The sequence below is a fragment of the Erpetoichthys calabaricus genome, chromosome 11, assembly GCF_900747795.2.
Source record: "Erpetoichthys calabaricus chromosome 11, fErpCal1.3, whole genome shotgun sequence".
Classification (NCBI taxonomy): Eukaryota; Metazoa; Chordata; class Cladistia; order Polypteriformes; family Polypteridae; genus Erpetoichthys; species Erpetoichthys calabaricus.
The window spans coordinates 92,003,093-92,030,392 of NC_041404.2; the positions used below are offsets into that span (position 1 = coordinate 92,003,093).

At 39.0% G+C, this 27,300-nt stretch overlaps 1 protein-coding gene across 4 annotated transcripts in view; it reads left to right on the forward strand.

The window, feature by feature from the left end:
- Window positions 1–27,300, forward strand: part of LOC114660724 (synembryn-A-like) — a 284,885-nt gene that overhangs the window by 61,294 nt on the left and 196,291 nt on the right. Inside the window, exons 4-5 of one of the 4 annotated variants that reach the window (XM_051933704.1) lie at window positions 21,436–21,453; window positions 21,653–21,745. The exons of 1 other annotated variant lie outside the window; for it this stretch is intronic. In XM_051933704.1, coding sequence (XP_051789664.1) covers window positions 21,436–21,453; window positions 21,653–21,745 — 111 coding nt within the window. The remainder of the gene's footprint in view (window positions 1–21,435; window positions 21,454–21,652; window positions 21,746–27,300) is intronic. 2 more of the 4 variants (XM_051933705.1, XM_051933706.1) reach the window with 2 other exon arrangements.

The window sequence follows — 27,300 nt, forward strand, 5'->3', positions numbered from 1 at the left end:
TGAGGAGGCATTGAGCAGGTTTGGCTCATTGGAACGTAGACAAAAAGTGGTAGCTCGGCTTTGGAAAAAAAGTGACGAACAGATGTAGCATCAGATGCCTACTTTGCTATTGCAGAAATTTACTAGCTAAGAAAAATATGAAAAAGGGAACGCCAATTAATCACACATCAAGACAAAGCTACCATGGATCTAAAAGTTCTAGAAGGACACTGTGAGAACCTGTGGATTTGTGTACTGCATATGAGCCCCAACTAAGTGTGGCAACTATTTATTTTTTGTTTTATTTACATACATATATATATTTTTTTGTTGATTTCTATGTGTGAACATTGACTGTACTGTAATTCGGACCAAGTAATTCAGTTAAGTTAAATTTTGATAATATCTCTTGATTGGTGTGTTTAATAAATGTGTTTTATTTAGTTTTCTGTTTCCTTTCCATGATTGTGTGGAGTATTGACATGCGGGTTGCATAGAAATAAGTGATTAAATGTTTATTTATTGTAAGCCAGTAGGGGATGTACTGCCACCCTAACCTCCGGACGCAGACAGGCAGGACACAGGTTCATTCAACACCCGTGTTTATTTACAGTTTGTGCACACATTGCCAACACCGCAATACACCAATATATAGTCCAGTCCCTTCTTTGCCACCAGTCCATCCACCTCCACTCTTCCTCAGGCTTTGTCCACTCCTTCCTTCTGGCCCCTCATTGGAGTGAGGTGGCTCCTCTTATTTACTCCCTGCTTCACCTGGTGGCCCCCATGGAACCCAACAGGGCTTCACCAAACTCCAGTTCCCGACATGCCCTGCGAGAATCTGTGGTGCCACAGCCGCCCAGGAGGGCTGCAGGGGAGGTATTGCCTCAGTCAATGCCCTCTCTCCTGGTCCTTCCACTCTGCTGGCATCCCGGCCAGGTAGTGGCTGTGGCTGCCAATCACATTATATATATGTGTGCATAAAAGGGAAGGGGTATATTGTGCAATTAACAAAGGTGTGTTTACAAAGCATTACTTTGAAATATTATAACATCAGGGATAAATATAATTGTTTCATTGGACCCATTGATTATTAAAATTAATTGAGGAGTGTTTAATGTGGAACCCAGTAGTGAAATTTCATCCTACAATGGAATACCTTAAGAGGCACAAACTGCCAGTTTTGCTGTGGCCCTCACAGTGCCCCAACTGAAATATCCTTGAAAATCTGTAGATGGATCTCAAAATAGCAGTGGAAGCAATATGGCCCAAAAATCTTGCAGAATTAGATGTCTTTTGAAAGGTCGAACGGGCGAATATACCCCAAGTAAGAACTGAAAGACTCTTGGCTGGCTACAAAAAGCGTTTGCAAACTGTGCTATTTGCCAAAAGGGGTGTTAACTAAGTATTGACGGGTGCGCAAACTTCTGCTTCGGAGCCTTTATTTTTTGCTATTTTGTACCTGTGAATGATGAAAATAAAATGTAATCTTGCTTAAAATATTAAAGAAATGTGTCATCTTTAAATTTATGCCTTTTGGTGATCAGTTCATCTTCTGCTTCTGATCAGTTCTATTTTCACGTCCCGCAAGACGAGACTTTGTGCCAAGAGATTTAACCACTCCTGGGTGGTTTAGCTAAGAGGCTGTGCTTACATTGGAGGCTATTTGCTCTGGCACTAAGAATATTTGCCATACCCATACAATTAATTGCACATTAGAACATTAGACAGTTTTGGCAAGAAAAGATCATTCCACTCAACAGGCTTCCTAATGATGTTCACTTAGATTCTCCATAATAACAATCATTCAAGGTTTGAAGGTCCCTAAAGTCCAGGAGCCTCGTGTATAAAACATATATTCACAAACATGCGTAAGCTATTACTTATGCAAAAGTTGTGGTTTATAAAACACATTTGGTGTAGAAGCTGGCTTAAAGTTACAGAAGGATTCAGACATCTGTAAGTCCCACACAGTCTTTGTTGGTGTTGTCATTTTAGTGTCAAAAGGAAGCAGGACAATGAAAGAAACAAAAAGTTTTATTTCATTGCATATTTCAGTGATACATCAGTCATATTCTGATGTTCATCTATCTATTTTCTTAACCTGGTTGTAATAACCTTTAGCGGAAGAGGGAATATGTGAATTTTGCGTATTGGTCTCTGTAATGTAGTTTCCAATTCAGCACACACCCCCAAGAGGATAGTTCCAGGATGTCTAACTCAGCAATTGCTGTAGTGCTGAGTACTGATGATCTTTGTTACCTATGTACACAGTCTTCTGGCCGTATAAAAAAGGAAAATACTGAATACAACATATTCAAATTGAAATAACCTCTCTCAAGCTAAATTTGATGTAATATCTGTTTAAGAATTGGTGATGTGCAAGTGAAAGTAGCTTTGGACAGGACAGATTTTAATATAATAGTTTATACTCTTAACTGGCTTATTCAGAGCTGGAGGCAGCTGGAGCCTATCCTAGCAAGCAAATGTGTACACACAGGAACAATTTCAGGACAGGGCATCAGCCCATCGCAGGGAGAGCACACACACGCACACACACACACACACACACACACACACACACACACACACACACACACACACACACACACATAACATAAATCAGGGGATGATTTAACATCTCCAGTTCACCCAGGCCATCTTTGCACTCTAGGAGGAAATTGGAGCAGCCCCACACAGAAAACTCCATGAAGGGAGAGACTCTTTACTATGAGGCAGCAATGGTACCACTGTTTTACTGTGCACCTAATTCATTGATTCACAAATTTGCATTAACTGTGGATTTAAAAACTGAGGGAAATAAAAAACATCTGAGACTTATTTTAGTAACATAGTGCATCCTTTGGAGGGGGGAGCAGGTCCCCCTGGCCACTCCTGAAACTTTAACAAATGTCAGTAATTCTTCAAATTCAATTTCACTGAGTTTTCTGTATTCTCTCATGGTTTGAAAGTAAGGACATCTCTCAGGAACATGAACAAATTTATATGGTGTTTAAGCCTTTAATATTCAAAAAGGGCATTTTTAAGCCATTCGTAGTTACTGGTGGGAGGTGACAAGGAGTGGTTTAAAGCTAGTGCACAAGAGCATCATTTTAAGTTCATCTGAGATTTACTAAAGAACTTGATGTAGGATCTGGCGTCTGTTTGACTTTATCTAAATCCTTTTAACTAAATCCAATAAATCCAAGTTTTTGTGCTTACACCGTTTTTGACTTTGTAGTGTAAGCATAATTTGAGTATGGAATCTATGCAAGGTTTTATACATGAAGTCTTTAGTCTCTACCATACTAGTAAGTCATTTACTCTATGTGTCTATAATTATTTGTATTATCCATCTACATGGATATTTACTGGAATTCTTTATGTACAGTCACACTGGATGATAAGAATATACAAACCCAAATCAGAAAAAGTTGGGACAGTGTGGAAAATGTGAATAAAAAAAGAAAAAAGCAAGTTATAAATTCTCCTCAAATTGTATTTCATTGCAGACAGTATGAACACAAAATAATTCATGTTTTTTTTTGTCAACATCATTTGATTTGTAAATAAATATCCATTCTTGCCATTCAGGCTTGCAACACATTTCAAAAAAAGTTGGGACAGTATAGCATTTACCACTTTGTACAGTTCCCCTGTCTTTTAACAACACTTAAAAGACATTTAGGCATTGAAGAAATCAAGTAACTAACTGTTGCAGGTGTTAGTTTGTCCCATTCTTCCTGCAAACAACGTTTTAGGTGTGCAACAGTACGGGGTCTTCGTTGACGCATTTTTCGTTTCAAAATGCGCCAAACATTCTCTATAGGAGACAAATCAGGGCTGCAGGCAGGCCAGTCAAGCATCCGCACCCTCTTCTTACACAGCCATGCCTTTGTTATGCGCGCAGTATGTGGTTTGGCATTGTCTTGCTGAAATAAGCATGGGCGTCCCTGGAAAAGACGTCATCTTGAAGGCAGCATTTGTTCCTCCAAAACTGAGATATACTTCTCAGCATTGATGGTGCCATCGCAGAAGTGCAAGTTACCTTTGCCGAAGGCACTGACACAACCCCATACCATGACAGACCCTGGCTTTTGCACTTGTATCTGGTAACAGTCTGGATGGTCCTTTTCCTCTTTGGTCCGCAGCTCACGGCGTCCATTTCTTCCAAAATAGATGTGAAAAACCGATTCGTCTGACCACAATACACGTTTCCACTGCACAATGGACCATCCCAGATGCCTCCGAGCCCAGAGAAGTCGACGGCGCTTCTGGACACTATTTATGTAGGGCCTCCTTTTGGCACAGTACAGTTTTAGCTGGCATTTCCTAATGTAACTACTGTAGCAGATATAGCGCTTGTCCACCTCTCGAACCCTCAGGTACCACTCTGATGACCAGGTGAAAGTATAATAATATTTTATTTTAATATTGTACAGTGCACCAAGCACTCTCCTCCCCACACTCATAAACACCAATTCTCTACAATAACCAATACAATCCTCCACTCCCAGACACTTAGCCCACCTTCCTCCCAGCTCAGCTCAAATGTCTGGGCTTACCCAGAGTCCTTTTATAGCCCCTGACCCGGAAATGGTTCCAAGCCAAACCCACAAGTCCGTTTTCCTTCCGGGTCAGGGCAAACAGTCCTTTTCTTCATCCCGGGAGCACGTCGCTTCCTCCAGTCACGTGACTGTGACGCACTCCCGGGTTATAGGGCATGCAAGAGTCCACTAGCCCCTTCACAGCGACTCCTGGCGGCCCCCAAGGTATCCAGCAGGGCTGTGTATAGAAACTACAAAGTCCATGAGGCCCTGCTGGAACTCGGGGCACCAATATGCTGTCCGGAGGGCTCCTCCTAGCGGCCTGGGGGTGAGGGCCGGACTGGAAAGCCGGCAATCCTCCACACTACGTACTGTAGTGCTTGAGAGTGACTTCCTGAAGTAGCACTGAGCCCACGCAGTTATATCATTTATTGATGAATGACGGTTTTTAATGCAGTGCCAACTGAGGGCTCGGAGATCACGGCCATTCAGTTTAGGCTTGTGCCCTTGGCCTTTGCGCACGGTAATTTCTCCAGATTCCCTGATTCTTTTCACTATGTTATGCACTGTAGAGGGAGAAATGCCCAAATCTCTTCCTATCTGTCTTTGAGAAACGTTTTTCTCCATCATTTCAAAGATTTTTGCCCGCACTTGGTGGCAAACTGGCAATCCTCTGCCCATCTTTGCTCCTAAAGGAGTAGGCCTTTCCTCGATGCTGCTTTTGTACCGAATCATGATTGCAAGCACCTGTTAACATCACCAGTTTCAAATCACATCATTATTTAGTTATTATACCTCATTACTACCCCTTAATTGCCCCCATCCCAACTTTTTTTGGAATGTGTTGCAAGCCTGAATGGCAAGAATGGATATTTATTTACAAATCAAATGATGTTGACAAAAAAAAACATGAATTATTTTGTGTTCATACTGTCTGCAATGAAATAAAATTTGAGGAGAATTTATAACTTGTTTTTTTCTTTTTTTATTCACATTTTCCACACTGTCCCAACTTTTTCTGATTTCGGGTTGTAATATGCACAAAAATTAGCATGTATAATATGATTAACATTTATTTTAAGCACTTGTCTTTCTATATTATTCTGAACCTTATAATAGTGGTCCCCAACCTTTTTTGACACCAAGGACAGCTTTACTAGAACGGTGGGGTGGGGGAGGATTTGGGGCGGGTTCATAGGGCAGTTTTATACACAATTTTTATTACATTTCTATTATTATTAAGTTATAATATCGTAATAGAAATTATACAACTTACCATAATGCAGAATCAGTGGAAGCCCTGAGCTTGTTTTCCTGCAACCAGATGATCCCATCTGGGAACAATGGAAGACAGTGACACGCAAAGTGTGTTGCTTATGTTCAGTCTACTCCGTAATCTCATTTTGGTTGCTGTCACTGCAGATAAAGCTGCCTCACAAAGATAGGATGTTGGAAATGGAAGTAGACTTTTCAGTGCTTTTGTGGCAACTTCAGGATATTTCGCCTTGACTTTAATCCAAAACGTATGGAGATTTGAAGTTGTCTCAAACATACTTTAAGGCCACCATCATTTGTAACCTCAAGCAGTTGATCCTCTTCAAGAACAGACAAAGTTGATTCACCTGGCTTATTCACAAATGGGTCACGAAACCATTCCTTCCCATTTTGGGGGTCTTTTGCGGTTGGGAATAATGCTCAAACTCTATTGAAAGCTGAGATAGGTGGGAGAAAGAAGACCCTGGCTTGGTATCTTTAACAACCTCTGCTAACGTTTGAAACATATCAAAAATCCCAATGTTCACTCGTCAGCCCCATAAATCAAGTTGGCTTTGAATGCAGTCACTTTATCTGCCAACTTGAACAACGGGTATTTTCTGCCTCTGCCACATGTTCTGCTGCTCCACTGCTGCCTCAGGTTTTCCTCCTCAGTCTCCTCCAGCACTCCTCCAGCCTGTCTGGATACTGAGTCTGCAGAGTGGGTAAAGGTGGGGTGCCCAATAGTGCCTGTTTGCTTGTTCATATTGTGAGGTTTCCGAACACCCAACAAGAATATCATGCTGAAGTGCGTCCTGAAGTGCGATTGCCGCGTCTGTGTAAGATTGTTTGTCCATTGCCGGGGCAGGGCAACAGCAGGCTCACAGCGCTGAAGTGAAGCACCACAGAAGCGAATCCTAAAAGATCGTGGTGACGCTATAAGTCCCTGTCTTACACCCCAAAATACGAGGCTGAGTCTCAGTACTTTAGCAAAACCAGTTTTATTCAGCTTGAAACAGGAACAGCACGGTTATTTATTGTAGCAGGATCTGCCACTCTCCTATAAACAGACACAGCAGTCAGGCAGGGTTGTAACCAGGGTAGTGGCCAAGTAATCCTGTTCCCTGAATTTACAATGTTCCTTGCATCACCCATCGAGATCTTTTCTGTTTGCTTTGGCGGAGAGACGCAGCAGAGCTGTGAGCCTGCTGTTGCCCCAGCAGCAGATAAACAGTCTTTCACAGACGCGGTGATCGCACTTCGGGACGCTCTTCGGTGTGTTGTCCCATTGACGGAGGTCCCAAGAGAGTTTAGAAACCTCACATTTTCTTGAATGAGTGTCGCATTAATAGGAATGTTTCTTGAATGAGCATCACTGAACCACATAAAAACTGCTTTTTTGGCATCTTCAAATACAGCAGTTCACATATGTTTGCAACCCAAGATTTTTCTTCTTTTTTTGCACATAACAAAGACATATGCATTGCATTTGTCATTCCAACAGTTTGCACATCACAAACATTAACACTGTTATTGTTTTTTCATGTCTGCCGTTTCTATAGGAGGGTGACAATGAGTTAAATTACAATGGATGTTTTTCAAATGTTGACGAGCAATAAGCAAACGGTATCACTGAAAACCACAGAAAACAAAAACAGCAAAAAAAACAGTATAAGGAAAGTTCGAAGAAAGAATTTTTTTTTTATACAATTTTTCTGTTTGGGGATCGTTGTGTAAATGTGCACAACTGAGCTGCGACCACAGAACTAACTGCTCTGTGGATGATTCATTCAAGCATTTCAAGGTCACTTCGTTGTAATGAAAGTATCTGCTGCATGTACTTCGTAGTAACGAAATTTCTATAGACTCATGTCATATGGGGAAACTGTCGGAACCATAAAAATACTTTGTTGTAATAATCTCTCACCTCGGTCTCTCTCCTCTCTCTGTGCCGCTGCAAAGCCCACTCGCCTAGCGTTCTGTAAAGTGTCCTCAGTGAAGGTGGCACCCATTTTGCTGTAGCCCTTCACTGAGTAAGTCTCTGTTGCCAGCAGTTCTGTCGGGCTGCGGACCCCTGCCTTATAAGATGTTATTATTTTTAAATTATATTGTAATCTCACCACCAATATGGGTTAAGCACTGAATTGCACTGAGTCTTAGATAGCTAAAACACTGGAATGCACCGAGTCTTATATGTAACTACTTCACCAATGTAACATGACACCCCTGAAAGCCGATGCCAAATACTGAGTGGAGGGTTGGCAATAAGTTGTGGTTGAAAAGGACACCGAACAAAGACAGCAAAATGGCAAACAGTTTTAGGCTATTACCATAATGAATAATGAACATAAATGGGCATAACTTGATAAAGTGGACAGGACTGAAGGGCAATCGCACAATGGTGACAAAATGCCATTAATATTATGCAGTAGTAAAAAACTTAATCTAAACTGAAACCAGAAGTATTTTGGACTCTGCATGATTTCCAAACTTTGGATATTATTGGTTTTGGATTTTATCCTGCAACAGTATAAAACATTATGTTTAAATGTGATCTTTGCCAGAAACGTATAACAAAGGCTGATAAACAGATTATAATATTTATCATTTTGTATTAATTTGCATGTTAATTTTGAAACTTATGGTTTCATTTATTTTAATTTTATGCAGTATTAATAAACTCAGTGACTTTGAAGGATACTTGCAAATGATTGCAGTTTGGCTTTTAGATTAATAATGACTCAGACAAATCTGGAAATATTGAGTAATTGTTTTATAATTAGCAAGTTACAAGGATGTATTAGGCTTCATTACAATATGTCCCATCTGTAGGCTCAGTCTGTTGTGAAAACAGAAGCTTAACACAGGCAGAAATCTGCACATTTTTGCCACTGTAATATTTTCTTAGTCATTTCCAGATGTCATATATGGCACACACAACAAGTGGTTAAAAAAGTACCACATTTAGTAGCAGAGAGAAAAAACATTCAACAATTACATCTAGATATTAATTTTAAAATACATAAATACTGTGTGTGTGTACATGTACTTACACTGTATATTCTTCCACTTAATAGACTTCATGACTTAGATGTCTTTTGGTTGGGGTGAGCTTTTTGTGTTTTTATTCTCTGAAAATATCGTTCCACCGTCCAGAGACGTCCTCTTACATTGGTGTTTCTGACTAAATACCTTGTATACTTTGGCTCAACAGTTATTAGGACTTCTGATAAAGAAAAGACGAACAGTATTGTGAATGAACCACAAAAAAGTCACAATTATATGGGTCGAGACGTGATTTTCTCGGAGACACTTTAACGTCCCGCAAGACAAGGAGGACAGCTGCTGTACAGGCTTTTAAATGTTCAAAGCGCAGCGCGACTTGCAGATCATGCAGCACGGCACAAGCAACAGCAGCAGCAAGCCAGCTGATCGAGCATAGAGGAGGTAAAAAAAATGATTTGTTTCCCATTGTATAACCGTTTAAGAGGGGTCTTCGGAGGAGTGACTGCATCTTCTTAGCATGTGTTCAGCCCCCCTCTTCACAACGCAAGACGCAGAGTCGCGAAGTGGCTGGCGCTTAGCGCGCCCCTGGGGGATTGGAAAGGGGTGGGTGAATGAAAAGAGCAGGGGCAAAGCACCCAAATATTTGTACATAGAACATTTTATTATAGAAAAACTATTTTAAAACATGTTTTAGATGATTCATTCATGATGAATTTCTACAGGCTTTTATGTCTGTAGTACTAGGGTGTTGTACCGTGTTAGCCATTATGAATGTAGAGAAAAGTCAAGCAAAATGACACCTTTTATTGGCGAACTAAAAAGATTACAATATGCAAGCTTTCGAGGCAACTCAGGCCCCTTCTTCAGGCAAGATGAAGAAGGGGCCTGAGTTGCCTCAAAAGCTTGCATATTGTAATCTTTTTAGTTAGCCAATAAAAGGTGTCATTTTGCTTGACTTTTCTCTACAGGCTTTTAAAAACATATTAAGAAAAAAAAACTACAAGAAAGTGCTTCTTATTTAAATACAAGTCAGTTTAAAAGGATGACCTGGATATTTGTATTTGAATATAAAAGAGATGCTATAACAAAAATTGAGAAAATATTTTGTCATCATATTATAGTGGAAATGAAAAGCAATCAGTGAAATATTTTTTTGAACTCCGTTAATCAAGCAGTGAATGCAAAAGTAGATAATTTTTAATATCCCTGGTAGAATTACTATTGAAACTTTTGCTATATGTTGACCAAAAATACAAAATTTGACAGAGAAATGTAATTTCTGTGCTTTAGGAATTGATCATTAATAATCAATAAAACACTAATCCAGGGGGATGCTAATAAATTTTGGAAATGGAAAAATGAATTTTAATTTTGTTAATTAACAGTTTTGCCTGTGGCAATCAAAGAATCAAATAACTCAATAAGGCTCCTACATTATTTACCTTACCTTTCTCCAGCGTTTAGACTTATGACAAGGTAAATGAAGCTCACTCGTTTTAAGAAACAGAATATTTCAATTTATTGATAAACTCTAGAATTAAAGAAATGTAATAACTAAATATATACTGTATGTTGACATATAATACAGGACACAGACAAACATAATACAGAGTGGGTGGCTATTAATTTGCTATTTAGGGTTCTAATTTATTTTGGCATAGATAAATAGTTTTATGATAAGAAGTCTTTAAAGATGATGTCTGATGTTGTGTGGAATGTTTGCTTTGTTGCTGCTCCGTGTTCAACTGGAGGATTCTTCTTGTGTTGGAGTGTACTCTTTCTCTATACTGCTGCATGATACTTTGTTTTTGGTGTTCTATGATGCTGTTTTCTCAGCTTGCTTTCTGTTGTTATGCCTTTTGTTGTGTTGAGTGCAGCTTAGGTAAAAGTATTTTGTTTCTGGTACAAGACTTTAGATGCTGAAGTTCAATTCTTGAAGTAATGGCTGCTTCTTAGCTTTTTCAGCCCACTGGCCCACAGTTTGGCTTTCCAGAGAGATTGTCATTATCTGATCCACAAAGAGAAAGAGCATTTTAGTTCTAAGCTCCCCGAGCAGGGAATGCCTCATTCAGCTTTTGGTTTCAGAGGTTTTCAGTCATTTTGGAGAGTGAGAGCAGAGTTCAAATGGGAGTTCCCTCAGAGTTCCCTTGTGAGAGGCACATAATATCCCAGAGTCTTCAGGATGGTGCAGACAGTTTTAAGGGAATTTGTTACTTCTCTAGATTAAAGACACTTCCAGTTACAAAATCAGTATATCCTCATAAGCAACTTATTCTGTCCATCCTAGTTGTCATCTCATGAATTATAGTTTTGTTCTTGCTTGAGTCCATTTGGCATCTTTTGGCTCAAGAAGGAGGGACCTCTGGAAAGATATCAACTCAACATCTGATTTATGCCTTTATTATCAGATGAAGTACAGGCAGATACTGGTACAAGCTGGAGTTCAGTCATTTAGTTTGGAATACAATTAGGGGAATCTGGATCTCTGCTAAATCAGCTTCCTTCAGGCCTGATGTACCATTGCAGCACCCCCTGGTGGTACCCACGGGACCAAACAGGGCTGAGTCATAGAACTCCAACTTCTATGAAGTCCTCTGGAAATCCGTGGCACTGTAATAACCCAGAGGGGGCTATCATCTAGCGATCCAGGGTAGACAGTGCCCCTAGCACGCTTTCTCCCCATGTACTTCCAGTATGCAGGCATCCCTGCCAGGTAAGGGTACTAGTTGTCTGCCGCAGAGGATATATGTGATTAACGTGTAAGTGAGCAGTTAACAGTAACATTTCAGACTTTACATTTCTCCTTCCCTGGAACCATATTTTAATTGAGTGCAGAATCACCTAGTTGTGAGAACATACACTAGCAAAGTCAAAATCTGTGTCTCTTTTAGAAATGGTACTTTGAAGATGGCAACCCATGCACATTGTGGAATTCATGTGCATCATGTACCACCTTCTTGTATTGTTTCTGCTATTATGTCTTTAATTACTGCTAGATTTCACTGAAATACAAGCAGGAAATAATAGAAATTACTGTAGCAAGCAGACACAGGGATTTTTATTTATTATTTTTTTTAATTGAATTTATAATTTTAGTTTGGACTATCCTCCTGCCTTCTTTAAAAACAACGTTCCAATAAAACAGTGGCGCAGTGGTAGCGCTGCTGCCTCGCAGTAATGAGACCTGGGTTCGCTTCCCGGGTCCTCCCTGCTTGGAGTAAGCATGTTCTCCCCATGTCTGCGTGGGTTTCCTCCGGGTGCTCTGGTTTCCTCCCACAGTCAAAAGATATGCAGGATAGGTGCATTGGCGATCCTAAATTGTCCCTAGTGTGTGTGTGTGTGTGTGTGTGCAGACCCTGTGGTGGGCTGGCGCCCTGCCCGAGGTTTGTTCCTGCCTTGCGCCCTGTGTTGGCTGGGATTGGCTCCAGCAGACCCCCGTGATCCTGTGTTAGGATATAGTGGGTTGGACAATGACTGACTGACTGTTCCAATAAAAATACAACAGATTGCAGAAAAAATATTTATTTGGTGGGCTGCATAAAGTTTTTATTGCTTTGAACATATACTTTTTCTTTCCCCTTGTTATTTGATAATAATGTATGTTTATAATGTGTTTGTAGATGCTGCTGTATAAAAAACAGACACAGTGCAAAGTCCATTGCAGTGATGTATCTGTAGTAACATTAATCATTAGCCATCAGTGTAATTAATACCTGCAATTATTTCAGTGTTCCTTTAGGCATACCATGTAATTTTTGTGTTATGGAGTACAGAGTCTGAAACCTTACATAATTAACTCGAATAATCTTCTATCCCAATGTGTGTTTTTTAGTATCCACAGCTGGAGTATCAGCAAAAAAAGGACAAGTGTAAATGATGGATCTGATGTATTTCTAATTATTGCCTTATTTTACAGTAAGTGTCTTTTGTACAAGACTGGTGTTTTATTAAAATATGAAATGAGTTTCAGTTTTTATCATTAATAGATAGATAGATAGATAGATAGATAGATAGATAGATAGATAGATAGATAGATAGATAGTGTGGCACGCGGCTGGGGGTGGTGCCCAGCCGGGACGCCCAGGAGGACAGGAGGAGGGCTCATTCCTCCTCCGGACCACGAGGGGGCGGCCGCCCTGGTTCCTTTGAGGGCCACGGGTGCAGGGCTTGGAAGCCCAACCCTGTAGGGGCCCGTGGTCTCCGCCAGGGGGCGCCCCCATACCTGAAGGACCCGGAACCCCAACACTTCCGCCACACCAGGAAGTACTGGGGGGAAGAAGTTTGGGAACACCCGGAGGGCTTCCGGGAACACAGCCGGCACTTCCGCCACACAAGGGAGTTTCTAGGGAGTGTCGGGGATCACCTGGAGCCCATCCGGGCACTTACAAAAGGGGCCGCCTCCCTGCAGAGAAGGACTGGAGTCGGGTGAGGAGTGGACAAGGTTGCGAGGCAGGAGAGAGGAGGTGGCCTGACGAGCAGGCAGAGACTGAGTGAGAGCCTGGATTTTGGGGAGATTGGTGCTTTGGCACTGGGTTTGTGCACTTGGACATTGTATTTATAATGTACAATAAACGTGTGGTGGACTTGAATATGGTGTCCGTCTGTCTGTGTCCGGGCAGCTTATCACAATAGATAGATAGATAGATACTTTATTAATCCCAATGGATTAATTAATTAATTTATTAATGGGACATTCCTCCAACTCTACCTTTGCAAAGTTTTAGTTAGAGTTAGTCTGGTTTCTGATAGGCAAATCATTCAGGATTAACAATGCTGCGAATTATATTAAAAAGAGGCTTTGATTTCATCTGCCTTAATTCTGAAACGTATCCAAACATGACAGATGGAGGCTTGTCTTTTATGATCCGTTCTCTTGCACTGATTACATTGATTCTTCAGCTTTTTTTCATTATAGAGGTGCAAAGTAGAATGCTTAAAAATAATCAGTTTTTCGATATGTTTATCGCTGAAAGCATGTCTTTGATACTGATCCTAGTCAGCCTGACTGCAAATCGGGAACAGTTCATCAGGAAGGTGATTATTGTATTACTGTACTTTAAAGACAAAAAAATGAACAAGTAAAGAAAAGGAATAAAAGACCTATAAGAGAAACACAAAGAATCATGTTGTGAACTGCACAAGACCTTACTTAGGTCTTTTCACATTGTATATTGTTCAATATATTTTAAACATATATATATATATATATATATATATATATATATATATATATATATATATATATATATATGAAAAATAATTATAGATCCATCCTTTGATCACCATTTGATCCTAAGTGGGATTTCTCAGGTGGGCTTTTTGGCTGGATTAATATGAGGATCCTAAACAGGGGAGAAGAATTAATTCAGAACATCTTGTAAAAGCTTCTGTGGAGGAGATATTCAAGAATAATACTGTGGTATGGATGAGTTCATGGATAGTGCTGTGGAAGTGGGCTTAAAATAATTTTTTGGTTGTTATTGAAGTATCCCTAGATCTCAATACTTGGCACAAGCACTATAGAGAGAAAATTAGAAGGGATTAAAACAGCACCTTTGAATCTGAAGTCATCATTCCCTTTTCCAGGAAAGAGAGGGGATTGCTTCCTTAAGGTAAGATGAACAGCTGCACTGAACAGGGAGTTAAAGTACTCATGGGTCCAGTTGTTTAGTATCTGCAGTTTTGCAGGTTCACTATTACAGTAGACTAATGAAGGTCAAAACTCTCCTCATTCTCTAAGATCATTTATGAGCAGTGTTATGGATAGGACATTGTTCTTTCATGAATCCATAAGGAAAACAGTAAACTGATTGCACCAGGATTCAAACCAAAGACTCTTCCGCTGTAAGGCAACAGTGCTAAATACTCAACCACCAAGCCACCCATCCATCCATCCAACCATACATCTGTCTTCTAAACCCACATTTTATCACGAACCATATCACAAACATGACAGCATGCTACTCCAGGAAGAAACAAAAATACTTTTGTCTAACTAATTTTCAGTTACATCTGTTCAATAATAAATATTAGAATAATTGCAGTTTAAGTTACAATTAGCAAGAAAAGTACTATTCTTTTTATTTAGGGTTGCATTTCCAACATTTGTGCTTGCATCATTTGACTCTTCTTGTTTATTTAGACTCTTCTTATGTGTTAAAATAAATAAAAGTAATGGCTTAGGAAGTACTGTACTTTAATTATATCCTTATATGTCCCATTATTCTGGACCCATTTTTTCCAATAAAGGGTCAAATTGACCTGGTTTCAGCCGGTACTTGGCAGCAGCCAACTGTACTGGACAGCAGCCCATTGTAGAGAAACGTATGCATATACTGAACTTTCATATTTTCCCAGTATAGAGTTTACAAAAAAAAGTTGAAATATTCTACTTCTAAGAGCAATAGCATGTCAAACAACTTAACAGTATGCTTAGCCAAAATCAAAGCCAAAAATGAGATTAAATTTATAATGTAGTCATGCATTTAAGTAAATAGAACTATAATCTGCACAGCTGGAACAAAGTAGTTGTAGCTCATTAAAAAAATAGTCACTTATTATGTACTGTACAGAAAAAAATGTTAATTTGTTAGCCAAATTGTTGATGTTGGTGTAAGACAATAGATAAAAAAAGATTAATTAAAATGAAAGTGGAATGTAGTAAAATATCTAACCAATGGCCTTAAAATGCATCTTCCAAATGCATCGCATGGCGGTTGTTTACTTGTTATTTCAGCATCTACTGAAAGCATCTGTTTAAAAAAAGACTGATTTTACAGATGTTCAGAAAAATGGTACATGCATCATAAAAGTGCTCTGTCAGTTCTTTTTATTTTTATGTAGTTTCTTGAAAATCACTCTATTGCTGTAGCTACCGATCAGCCAGCAGTCTCAATGTGTGTTTGTTATTTTTTCCATTTTAAATTGAAGGAGTGCAATGTTTGTGAGTAATGAAATTGTGCAAGCTCTAGCTGCTTAAAGCACTGTAAAAATGTTTGTTTTTTTTAGGCTTATTCAAATAAAAATAATAAAAAAACACCTACTGTTTTACACCCTCCACAAGTTAAGGAAGTAAAAATAAAGGTATATATTTCTGTTTTATTTAAACCTTTTAAGTTTGTATGCGGGTGGCATGGTGGCGCAGTGAAAGGTGCCAGTTAGGAGACCCGGGTTCGCTTCCCTGCGTGGAGTTTGAATGTTCTCCCCGTGTCTGTCTGGGTTTCCTCCGGGTACTCCGGTTTCCTCCCACAGTCCAAAGACATGCAGGTTAGGTGCATTGGCGATTCTAAATTGTCCCTGGTGTGTGGGTGTGTGTGGGTGTGTGCGCCCTGCGGTGGGCTGGCACCTTGCCCGGGGTTTGTTTCCTGCCTTGTGCCCTGTGTTGGCAGGGATTGGCTCCTGTATTTAGGATATAGCGGGTTGGATAATGGATGGATGGACATTTGTATGCATAGCCCTATTTGCCTGTTTTCGTTTTTTTTCTTTCTTCAGTAATATTTAAGCAAACCTGGAGCTTGTCAGTTCAAATCCTGGTACTGACACCACTGTGTGACCCTGAGGAAGTCACTTCACCTGCCTGTGCTGCAAGAAACAAAAGTAATGTAACAAATTGTACCTCAGATGTTGTAAGTTGCTGGAATAAAGGCATAAGTAAAATAGATAAATATGTATTATACACATAGGAAATATTCATTTATTTTCAGTTAAGTCATGTACAGCAAACCTTTATAAATGAGGGTTTCTCCTTTTTAGATAGTGCAAACTGTTTCTTCTTCATTGAGGTTTTCTCTTGGAGAGCTTTTTTCAGCAGCTGCCAAAATATGTAGCTTTCTTATTAATTTTTCAACATTGTGTAAAATAACTTTATAAAGTAACATAAAAGGTTTAAATACTGGTTATCCCTTTACACTAAAATATTACTAAAGAGATACAAAAAAAGTAAAATGCATATGTTGTTTTTCTTTAAGGAGATTAAATATTACTGAAGAAAGAAAAAAAAAACTAAAACAGCCAAATGGGGCTATGCATACGAACTTAAAAGGTTTAAATAAAACAGAAATACAGTCATCCCTCACCTATCGCGGGGGTTACGTTCCAGAGCCCCACGTGATGTGAAAATCCGTGAAGTACCGACCTATATTTATTTTATTATTTATATATATTTTAAGGCTTTATAAACCCTTCCCACACTCTTATAAACCTTTCTGTCTCTCTTTTTAACCTTTCCCACACTCTTATAAACACTTCCTATGCTCTTAAACACTTTCTACACTGTTAACACCGCAGAGCAACACTACACGCAGCGATCAGACGTTGATGTGTCTGCCACTCACTTTGTGAAGAGGGGGGCAGGTGAACGCACATTAAGCAGAGGTGGACTTTGTGCTGCTTCTGCCAAAATGCCTGCTTGTCGCTTTGCGCGTTCTGAAGGTAGAGGAGGAGTGTGTGTGTGTGGGTGTGTGAGGGCTGAACGCACGTTCGCTGAAACCCCCCCTCTCCGAGGCGTGGTATGCTCCTGCCACTTTGCGTTGTGAAGCGGTAAGGGATTAAGCAGGCTTGCTGAATGCACGCTAAGGAGAAGTGGACTTTGTGCTGCTTGTCGCTCTGCGTGTCAATAAGCCTGTACAGCAGCTGTTTTCCTGTCTCACTGCCTTGTCTTGCATGAACTTAAAATGTTTTATAATAGAGAGATGTTACTCATATCCTTAGTCCGACATCCACATATCATATGTGTCAACAAAGTGTGTTTTATAAGTTTACATGTGTTTAAAGCGTGTGGGATGGGTATTTTAAGGCTTAAACTATAAAAATGTTTATTTATATGGTCTTTCTATATCGCGGATTTTGACCTATCACTGATGGGTCTAGAACTAACTTCCGCGATAGGCGTTTCACATGATTACGTAGGAGGCGTGATGACGCGATACGCGACTCCGCCCCCGTCCATTACAGTATATGGACAAAAAATAGGTTCCAGTTATGACCGTTAACGCTTTGAATTTCAAAATGAAACCTGCCTAACTTTTGTAAGTAAGCTGTAAGAAATGAGCCTGCCAAATTTCAGCCTTCCACCTACAGGGGAAGTTGGAGAATTAGTGATGAGTCAGTCAGTCAGTCAGTCAGTCAGTCAGTGAGGGCTTTGCCTTTTATTAGTATAGATATAAAATATGTATATATATATATATATATATATATGTATATATATATATATATATATTATTATATATATATATATATATATATATACATATATATTATTATAGATACATACACAGTTAGGTCCATAAATATTTGGACAGAGACAACTTTTTTCTAATTTTGGTTCTGTACATTACCACAATGAATTTTAAATGAAACAACTCAGATGCAGTTGAAGTGTAGACTTTCAGCTTTAATTCAGTGGGGTGAACAAAACGATTGCATAAAAATGTGAGGCAACTAAAGCATTTTTTTTAACACAATCCCTTCATTTCAGGGGCTCAAAAGTAATTGGACAAATGAAATAACTGGAAATAAAATGTTCATTTCTAATACTTGGTTGAAACCCCTTTGCTGGCAATGACAGCCTGAAGTCTTGAACTCATGGACATCACCAGATGCTGGGTTTCCACCTTTTTAATGCTCTGCCAGACCTTTACTGCAGCGGCTATCAGTTGTGTTTGTTTGTGGGCCTTTCTGTCTGAAGTTTAGTCTTCAACAAGTGAAATGCATGCTCAATTGGGTTAAGATCAGGTGACTGTCTTGGCCATTCAAGAATTTTCCACTTCTTTGCTTTAATAAACTCCTGGGTTACTTTGGCTGTATGTTTTGGGTCATTGTCCATCTGTATCATGAAACGCCGCCCAATCAATTTGACTGCATTTTGCTGGATTTGAGCAGATAGTATGTCTCTGAACACCTCAGAATTCATTTGGCTGCTTCTGTCCTGTGTCACATCATCAATAAACACTAGTGTCCCAGTGCCACTGGCAGCCATGCACGCCCAAGCCATCACACTGCCTCCACCGTGTTTTACAGATGATGTGGTATGCTTTGGATAATGAGTTGTTCCACGCCTTCTCCATACTTTTTTCTTGCCATCATTCTGGTAAAGGTTGATCTTGGTTTCATCTGTCCAAAGAATGTTTTTCCAGAACTGTGCTGGCATTTTTAGATGTCCTTTAGCAAAGTACAATCTAGCCTTTCTATTCTTGAGGCTTATGAGTGGCTTGCACCTTGCAGTGCACCCTCTGTATTTACTTTCATGCAGTCTTCTCTTTATGGTAGACTTGGATATCGATACACCTAACCCCTGGAGAGTGTTGTTCACTTGGTTGGCTGTTGTGAAGGGGTTTCTCTTCACCATGGAAATGATTCTGCGATCATCCACCACTGTTGTCTTCCGTGGACGTCCAGGTCTTTTTGCGTTGCTGAGTTCACCAGTGCTTTCTTTCTTTCTCAGGATGTACCAAACTTTTGCCACTCGTAATATTGTAGCAATTTCTCTGATGGGATTTTCCTGTTTTCGCAGCTTAAGGATGGCTTCTTTCACCTGCATGGAGAGCTCCTTTGACCGCATGTTATCTGTTCACAGCAAAATCTTCCACATGCAAGCACCACACCTCAAATCAACTCCAGGCCTTTTATCTGCTTAATTGATAATAACATAACGACGGACTTGCCCACACCTGCCCATGAAATAGCCTTTGAGTCAATTGTCCAATTACCTTTGAGCCCCTGAAATGAAGGAATTGTGTTAAAAAAATGCTTTAGTTGCCTCACATTTTTATGCAATCGTTTTGTTCACCCTACTGAATTAAAGCTGAAAGTCTGCATTTCAACTGCAACTGAGTTGTTTCATTTAAAATTCATTGTGGTAATGTACAGAACCAAAATTAGAAAAAAAGTTGTCTCTGTCCAAATATTTATGGACCTAACTGTATATATATAATTTATTATATATACAGTAGACCTCTGCGAAGTCACGGTTCAGGGTTCGCGGACTCAGTCTTTTGCGGATTTTTCCTTAGAACCTAACTATTCATTGTTAGCAGAAAGCACAAATATCTTCCGCAATTTTTTATGGCTTTTTTTGTGGCAATACTGTGCTATAGAGAGAACATGAAGCAACCGCTATGGGAAACACGGTTTGGGATGGTGAAAGTAGCCAATCCAAGAGCGTTATTCATTTCTCCTTGCTGCTGATTGACTGCTGCCCTGTGACATGTCTCCAGCTGAGTGGGTTTACCACTGCTGAGGGAAACGCAGTTTGGGATGGTGAAAGTAGCCAATCCGAGAGCGTTATTAATTTCTTCTTGCTGCTGATTGACTGCTGCCCTGTGACATGTCTCCAGCTGAGTGTCCTCATGTTTTCCATTTTGTTATTGTATTAATTTTGTTATTCTTAAACGCACAAGATGTCGTCGAAATGCGCTGCACCTTCTAAGGCTTCTGACATTGAGCCTAAGTGCCAGAAGAAGTTTAAAACACTCCAGGAGAAGGTTGAACTACTGGATTTGGTCCGGGAACTAAAACATTATGCTGCAGTGGCACGCCACTATGGCATTAATGAAAGCACTGCATGCTACATAAAGAAGAACGAAGCAGCGATCTGGAGTACCGTATCTATAAGTTTCTGTGATAGTGCCAAAAAGGTAACGACCGTAAGGAATAAAAATATTGTCAGGATGGAATCTGCCTTGGCATTGTGGATCGCCAACTGCAGGGAGAAGAACATCCCCTTGGACGGTAACATCATCCATGAGAAAGCACGGAAATTGTACCAGCAGTTCGCTACAGGAGACAATGTAGCAACTTCCCATCACAATGTTCCTGAAACCTATAAAGAAAAGCCAGCACAAAACCGCACCAGAAGAAGACCCGTCCAAAGATATGACTCCTCCTGAAGCGCCTGAAGAAGAGGCGCCACCCGAGGAGTTTTAAATCCTCCGCATCGTACTGCACAGCTACTTCATCATCATCATCAATATCATTCATCATTGGTGAGTACCTGTACATTTTACTGTATTTTAATTATATGAAATTATTATGTATTTCCTCTACTTATAACAAAGAAAACAACAGCGCATACCAAAGAAAACACGCTTGCATGAATTACAATACGTATAGCGGTAACATCGGTATTTTACGTTCTAGCACCGCGGGAGACATAGCAGTACAGTACTGTACAGTATACAGGTTTACCATTACATTCTGTTTTTAGGTAATGTATTAAGGTAATTTTTAGGTAATGTATTAATGTATTAAGCTGAGTTTGCAATGAAATTAAAGTGCTTTGGGGTCATACTGTATTTAGGTTTAAACTATAAAAATAGGCGCTTAAAAGGCATTTTTTAACCACATCCAAAAGTCATGGTTTTTCACAATTCCCGGGTGCTCTAGGAACGTAATCCCCGTGAATTTTGGGGGTGTACTGTATATATATATTATATTATACTTATATATTTATTATATTATATACACTGTGTATATAATAGAGAGAGAGATTGATTACCTACATAGAAAGTGAACCAAACTTTGCAAACTGTTTGGGAATTAGTTTGATGTTTTTTCTTTGATACTTCTTTTTTTATCACTTTGATTTTCTATAATTTAATCTTCTTTTATTTGTTACATTTCATTTTTGCTCTTCATGGAATCATTTAAAAAGCAGTGGCAGCTTGATGAGGTACAGTGGCACTGCATATTATTTCTCCCTTATCCTCTGTTTTCTCATCCTTGTTACCACTCCAGTCTTTTCTTCTTTGCTTCATACAATTTCCCCCCTGATTTTCTTCTTTTTTACACCCAAGTTCCCATAATTATCTTGCATGCTTCTCATTATTTTAAGCTTTTTTTCCCCTTCATTCTTTCTTTCTTCTTGGTAGTTTAAACGTATGAAGTACCGGGATTATGAACCACAGTCTGACTCAGACTGTGAATTGGACTATTTGGATGACTCTGAAGTCAAGTTAAGACAGGTAAGACATCATAGATCACTGTAGTTAAATTACTACACATTCTAATACTGCGTAATGTTAATGACATTCTTTCATCCGTGTTCTAACCAATCTATCCAGTTTAGAGATGCTGGGATCCAATGTTTATTATAGCAATAGCGAGCACTGGGTGGCTGCCATTTCTGAATGAGCTGCCAGTTAATCGCCTGGCACATTATGTAAATTGTCCCTCTCAATAAATGTAAGCATGCATATCCTATTGTCTTGCAATAGACTGGTACTCCAACTAGGTTTGGTTCATGCTTTCCTTCTGATACCAAAATATGGGCTGTCAGTGACCCAGATATAGAATAAATTGGTTCAGGAAATGATGAATAGATTATCTTGAAAAAGCCAATGTGATTATAAACCATTGTTTTGTCTTAGTAGAGTAATATATTGCTCTACTTTCCCCTATTGTATTATTAATATGTAGCCTTTGTCAGAATGCCTAATCTCACAGACTTACCACTGTTTATAAGGTATTATTGTATATAACTTATCCCCACCTTCCCTTCTGTATCTATAACCTCAGGCAATTAGATGTAGTAAAAAGACAAACAGGAGTTAAGTTACACATAAAACAATGTAGTATTGGAAATATTCATAAATAATAACAAAATGCAAAGTACATTTGAATATTGGCAACCATACAACCTGATTAAATGGTGATATGTAGTTCAGGCGGCACACAGACTTGTAGTTACTTAAATGTCTCTAGTTAAGGCATCATTGGTGCTCAGCTTTCTGCCACATGTCTGTTCTATATGGCCGCTGAGCTGTGCTGTTCATTGTGTTGTCTTCATCATCACAGGTTAGCAAGAGATGCTTCTTTCAGATGTTGGTTAGTAAGAGAGAGAGAATGTGGTTGAACAAGGAGATTTATATATTCTCTGTCCAACCCCTACAGCCAATAGGATTTCATGGTACTTAAAAGCTTCTGATCCAAGCCAATTCCAAACTGCCATACTTCAGACCAATGGGGGAATACAGCATCTTAAAACCTGCCACCCCCAAGACCATATGTCTTTATGGCTTTCTTGTGGGGGGTTGAAAGACTAAAGCACACTCGCCAAAGTGGTTTAAAGCACACACCCCAAATCCTGTCGTAAAATTCAAAGAAACTCAGTCATAAAAGGGGCAAACACGAATGCCTTTAAACCAAAGTAACACTAAATTACATTGCTTTGCCTAAATTACAAATAAAGACATACAAAATATTTATCAAGTTATATGTAAAATCTCACATCACAACACTCCACCCCGATGAATGTTTTGTACCATGTCTTTATAAACAGTCTTAATTGTTTAAAGAGTCTGTTGAATAACTTGTGCTTTGATTTGCAGTATTTGCTCTCCCAGTGTTAAAAGTTGTCCGTGACCATTTGTCTATTACATATCTTCTTTATTTCAAAGACAATCTGAAGAACTCTCCCAGTGTTAAAAGTTGTCCGTGACCATTTGTCCATTACATATCTTCTTTATTTCAAAGACAATCTGAAGAACTTGGATGCGCTTCTGATGACTTGTATCTGCTCCGGCTTGCTTCAACTGTTTGTTTAGCTTTTTGCAGTCTTCATATGTCATCAGATCTGGTGGTTCAAAATGAGACAAGTCCACACCTTCCACTAAACTATCCATCCATCCATTTTCCAACCCGCTGAATCCGAACACAGGGCCACGGGGGTCTGCTGGAACCAATCCCAGCCAACACAGGGCACAAGGCAGGAACCAATCCCGGGCAGGGTGCCAACCCACTGCAGGACACACACAAACACACCTACACACCAAGCACACACTAGGGCCAATTTAGAATCGCTAATCCACCTAACCTGCATGTCTTTGGACTGTGGGAGGAAACCGGAGCGCCCGGAGGAAACCCACGCAGATACGGGGAGAACATGCAAACTCCACGCAGGGAGGACCTGGGAAGCGAACCCAGGTCTCCTAACTGCAAGGCAGCAGCGCTACTACTGCACCACCGTGTTGCCCTCCACTAAACTAGCCCACTGCAATTTAAGTCTATTTTGAATTCCTAAAACTCCAACTCCTACAGCCAATAGGACATCATGGTATTTGAAAGCTTCTGATCCAAGCCAATTCCAAACTGCCATACTTCAGACCAGTGGGGGAATACAGCATCTTAAAACTTTCCACCCCCAAGACCATATGTCTTTATGGCTTTCTTGTGGGGGGTTGAAAGACTAAAGCAGAGAAACACTCGCCAAACTGGTTTAAAGCACACACCCCAAATCCTGTCGTAAAATTCAAAGAAACTCTGTCATAAAGGGGGCAAACACGAATGCCTCTCACCAAAGTAACACTAAATTACTTTGCTTTGCCTAAATTACAAATAAAGACATACAAAATATTTATCAAGTTATATGTAAAATCTCACATCACAGCAACCGTGATGTTCAACAATGTAATTTAGTTTTGAGGATAGGGTGTCTGGCGGGTATTGAAGTAAACATCTTATTCAACCTGTTACTTCCAAATTGTAATTTTTGATTATCATTTATATTATGAGTATTATTAATTGTACCCAAAAGACTTACAAAGGACAATGATTTCTAGATTCAGAGTCTTTGAATTACAGCTTGCTCAGTGTGAACTGACATTGTATTTGGATCATTAAAAATAAAAAAACACTTGCAGGCATCTGAAGCACAGAGTTAGTTTTATTTGTATTTTTGATTGCTGATAGCATGTAATCATAGTTGACATGATAAATACTCTTCCTAATTTAAAGACGTATCCTATTTTGTGGATGTTGCAGACATAGACTTAGGGAAGAAGAAAAGAAAACAAGATCATCTTCAGTAATTAAGAAATACTTATGAGAACATGAAGGGCTTTGCTTAATTTCATGTGTGTATATATGTTCATTTCACTCTACATGTTGTGATGTGATTCTCTCTTTGTTAACCCAACCTAAAACAAAAGATTTTGAGATCATAATGTTGAAAGAAGTAAAGGCTTATTACTCATATATAAATTGAAGGATTGGTCAAAAGGAACATTACATCCAAGATTTGAGATGGTATGAGTAAAGAAAAAGAAACCATACCTGCTCCTCTAAACCTGGCTATATGGGACCTTTTCTTCTTTCTATCAGCTGGAGCATTTAATCACTTCCCCAGCTGTGTCCAAAACATTCAACAACATCCTCCTGCTAGTTGAACCTATGTCCCAGCTTGCTTACACAGTTTACAATCAATAAGGTTCTAATAGGATATGGCATAATCTCTCATACCTGGACTGCTTCTGCAAGGGAACAGTCACTTAGGTCCACCAGGAGTTGGAAAGATAAGATATCAGTCTTTATGAAATGTTATGTGATAGTTCAAATGACAAAAACAGCAAATATTCAATCGGCTTACTTGTGCAACTCTAAATATAGGTGATGCAAACATATTTTGCAAACTTTGATGAGATCCTAAATAAATACTTTTGAAAAGACATTAACAATTAATAATATATCAATTGTGTGAACTTGCCTGATACTGCACTTTTAAATTTCTTTAGCCTTCACACATCAGTGGTCTTTAAGTTTTACATGCATGAAAATGTAATAACTGTTTAAATACTAATAATTAAAACAAACATAGGTTGAAGAGGTTGTTATTGAGGTAATGTGAAACAGAACACTATTCATTAGGTTCCACCTTCTTAAGGTAATACTTTTTTCAGTCTTTACAGTGGGATTACCTAGATTATTTAATTTTTATGGTCATTGTTTTATATATCTCATGGGTAATACATTGTAAATTTAGTCTCTTCCCATAAGATAGAGACAAGGAACAATCCTATCAAGGACTGTCTTCGCCAGTCACTTTTTTGAAAAAATGTCTCTAGAAATGCTCCTTGATGCAAAAGTGACAGAGGCCATCACAGACTGATAAGAGGCTGCTTCGAGTGTTTCCAGGTGCACAGAACAAAACTGTGTAACTGAAATAACTTAATCTTGGCCTTACTTTATGTTCTTTTAAGAGGCTTAGAGCAGAGCAATTTCAAAGATAAATCTGGAGATATACTGTGTGACTGTATTGACTTTCATTGCTAATCATAAACTAAAAATGTAATGATTTATACATAACACATAAAAGGAGACCGCAACACATGTCATATTACATACCATGAAATATGAAAATTAAAAGGAATATGCTATCCCTCTAGGTTGCTGAAATAAAATCTAATCTCATTTTACTGCTGACTATCTTAAGCTTCAAAAATTATATTTGTTTGCACTCTTTAAGCAATAAATTGATCATACTTACCAGTGTAGTACGATGGAGATTTAGTTTATGACTCAAACTTTGTGGAAAAACAAAGTCTAGACTTCTGCAATTTAATTACATTAAATTTTGGGAACTCAGGGATGGTCAGGGATGTGCTGTCTTTTAAAAAATTGTCTGCATATGTCCAGGTGCTCCATGGTGAACTGAAAGATAAATTCCCTCACCAGTATGCTGTGCCTGTTACACATTTGGTGTTATCCCCAGTAGGAACAAGACTTTAGAGGGCGAGTAGAACACAAAGGTATAGTCAAAAAAACATAAAGAGGGTCAGAACCAGGAGAACAATTTCCGGTAACCTAAACCAAGAATTGCAAGACAAAATCAGGAGTGTAGAGAATTTAAAAACCAGCAAAACGAAACAAAGAAAATTTTTCTAAAATATTTTCAGTGTTTTCGAATCAATGAGGGAAGCATACATGTAGATGAATTTTTGCGTCGTGATTTACAGACCACAAACCTCTTAAGTACACGACCACTCCAGGATGGTCCTAGCAACAGGAATCAACAATGTAATGGCCCAAATTACAAATCAAAATTAAAACTATAACTATATTTCAAAAACAAATGAACCCAATGGATACCTTAGGGTATCAAATCCCCCAACAGAAGCAAGCAATATTCAAAATAGGAGTCCCTGACATTTTCCAGAAGGCATGGTAAAACTATCTTAACTAGATCTTCTCATGCTAGGGAAGCAATGTCTCTACTTTGAAGTGTCCTCATGTGGTGTGAGTCTAGCAAACCCATGAAGGACTCTCCTTTTGTGTGCTTATGCTTGCAATCCTGTTTTCTACTTATTATCCAGAGGCCACTGCCATAGGTGTGAATGAAGATTAATTTCCCTCACTTGGATGCACTCATGTTATGAAATTAGCATACACAGGAAATAAAACAGTGTACAAAACATTTACTAAGAAAAGATAAAACAAGCAGCCTTCAACTAAAAAAAGCAAAAGGCCCAACTTTGCTGTGTGCGTTATTATTGCCACTTGAGAATTAATATCTATCCTCTAGTAGTCATGTATCTTAAAAAAAAAAAAAAAAAGTTCAGCTGTTTCAAAAGAGGTGGGTGGAATTAAGTTCAAAAGAATTGCAAGTTCATTTAGAGAGGCAGCTTGATGAAACCATACAAATGTCTTTGCCAAAAAGTTATACTTTAAAATATATTCTGTTATGTAAAACATGTATATTTGATTCAAAGTATTGAGTTATATTTTTGTATTTTCATGATGTAAA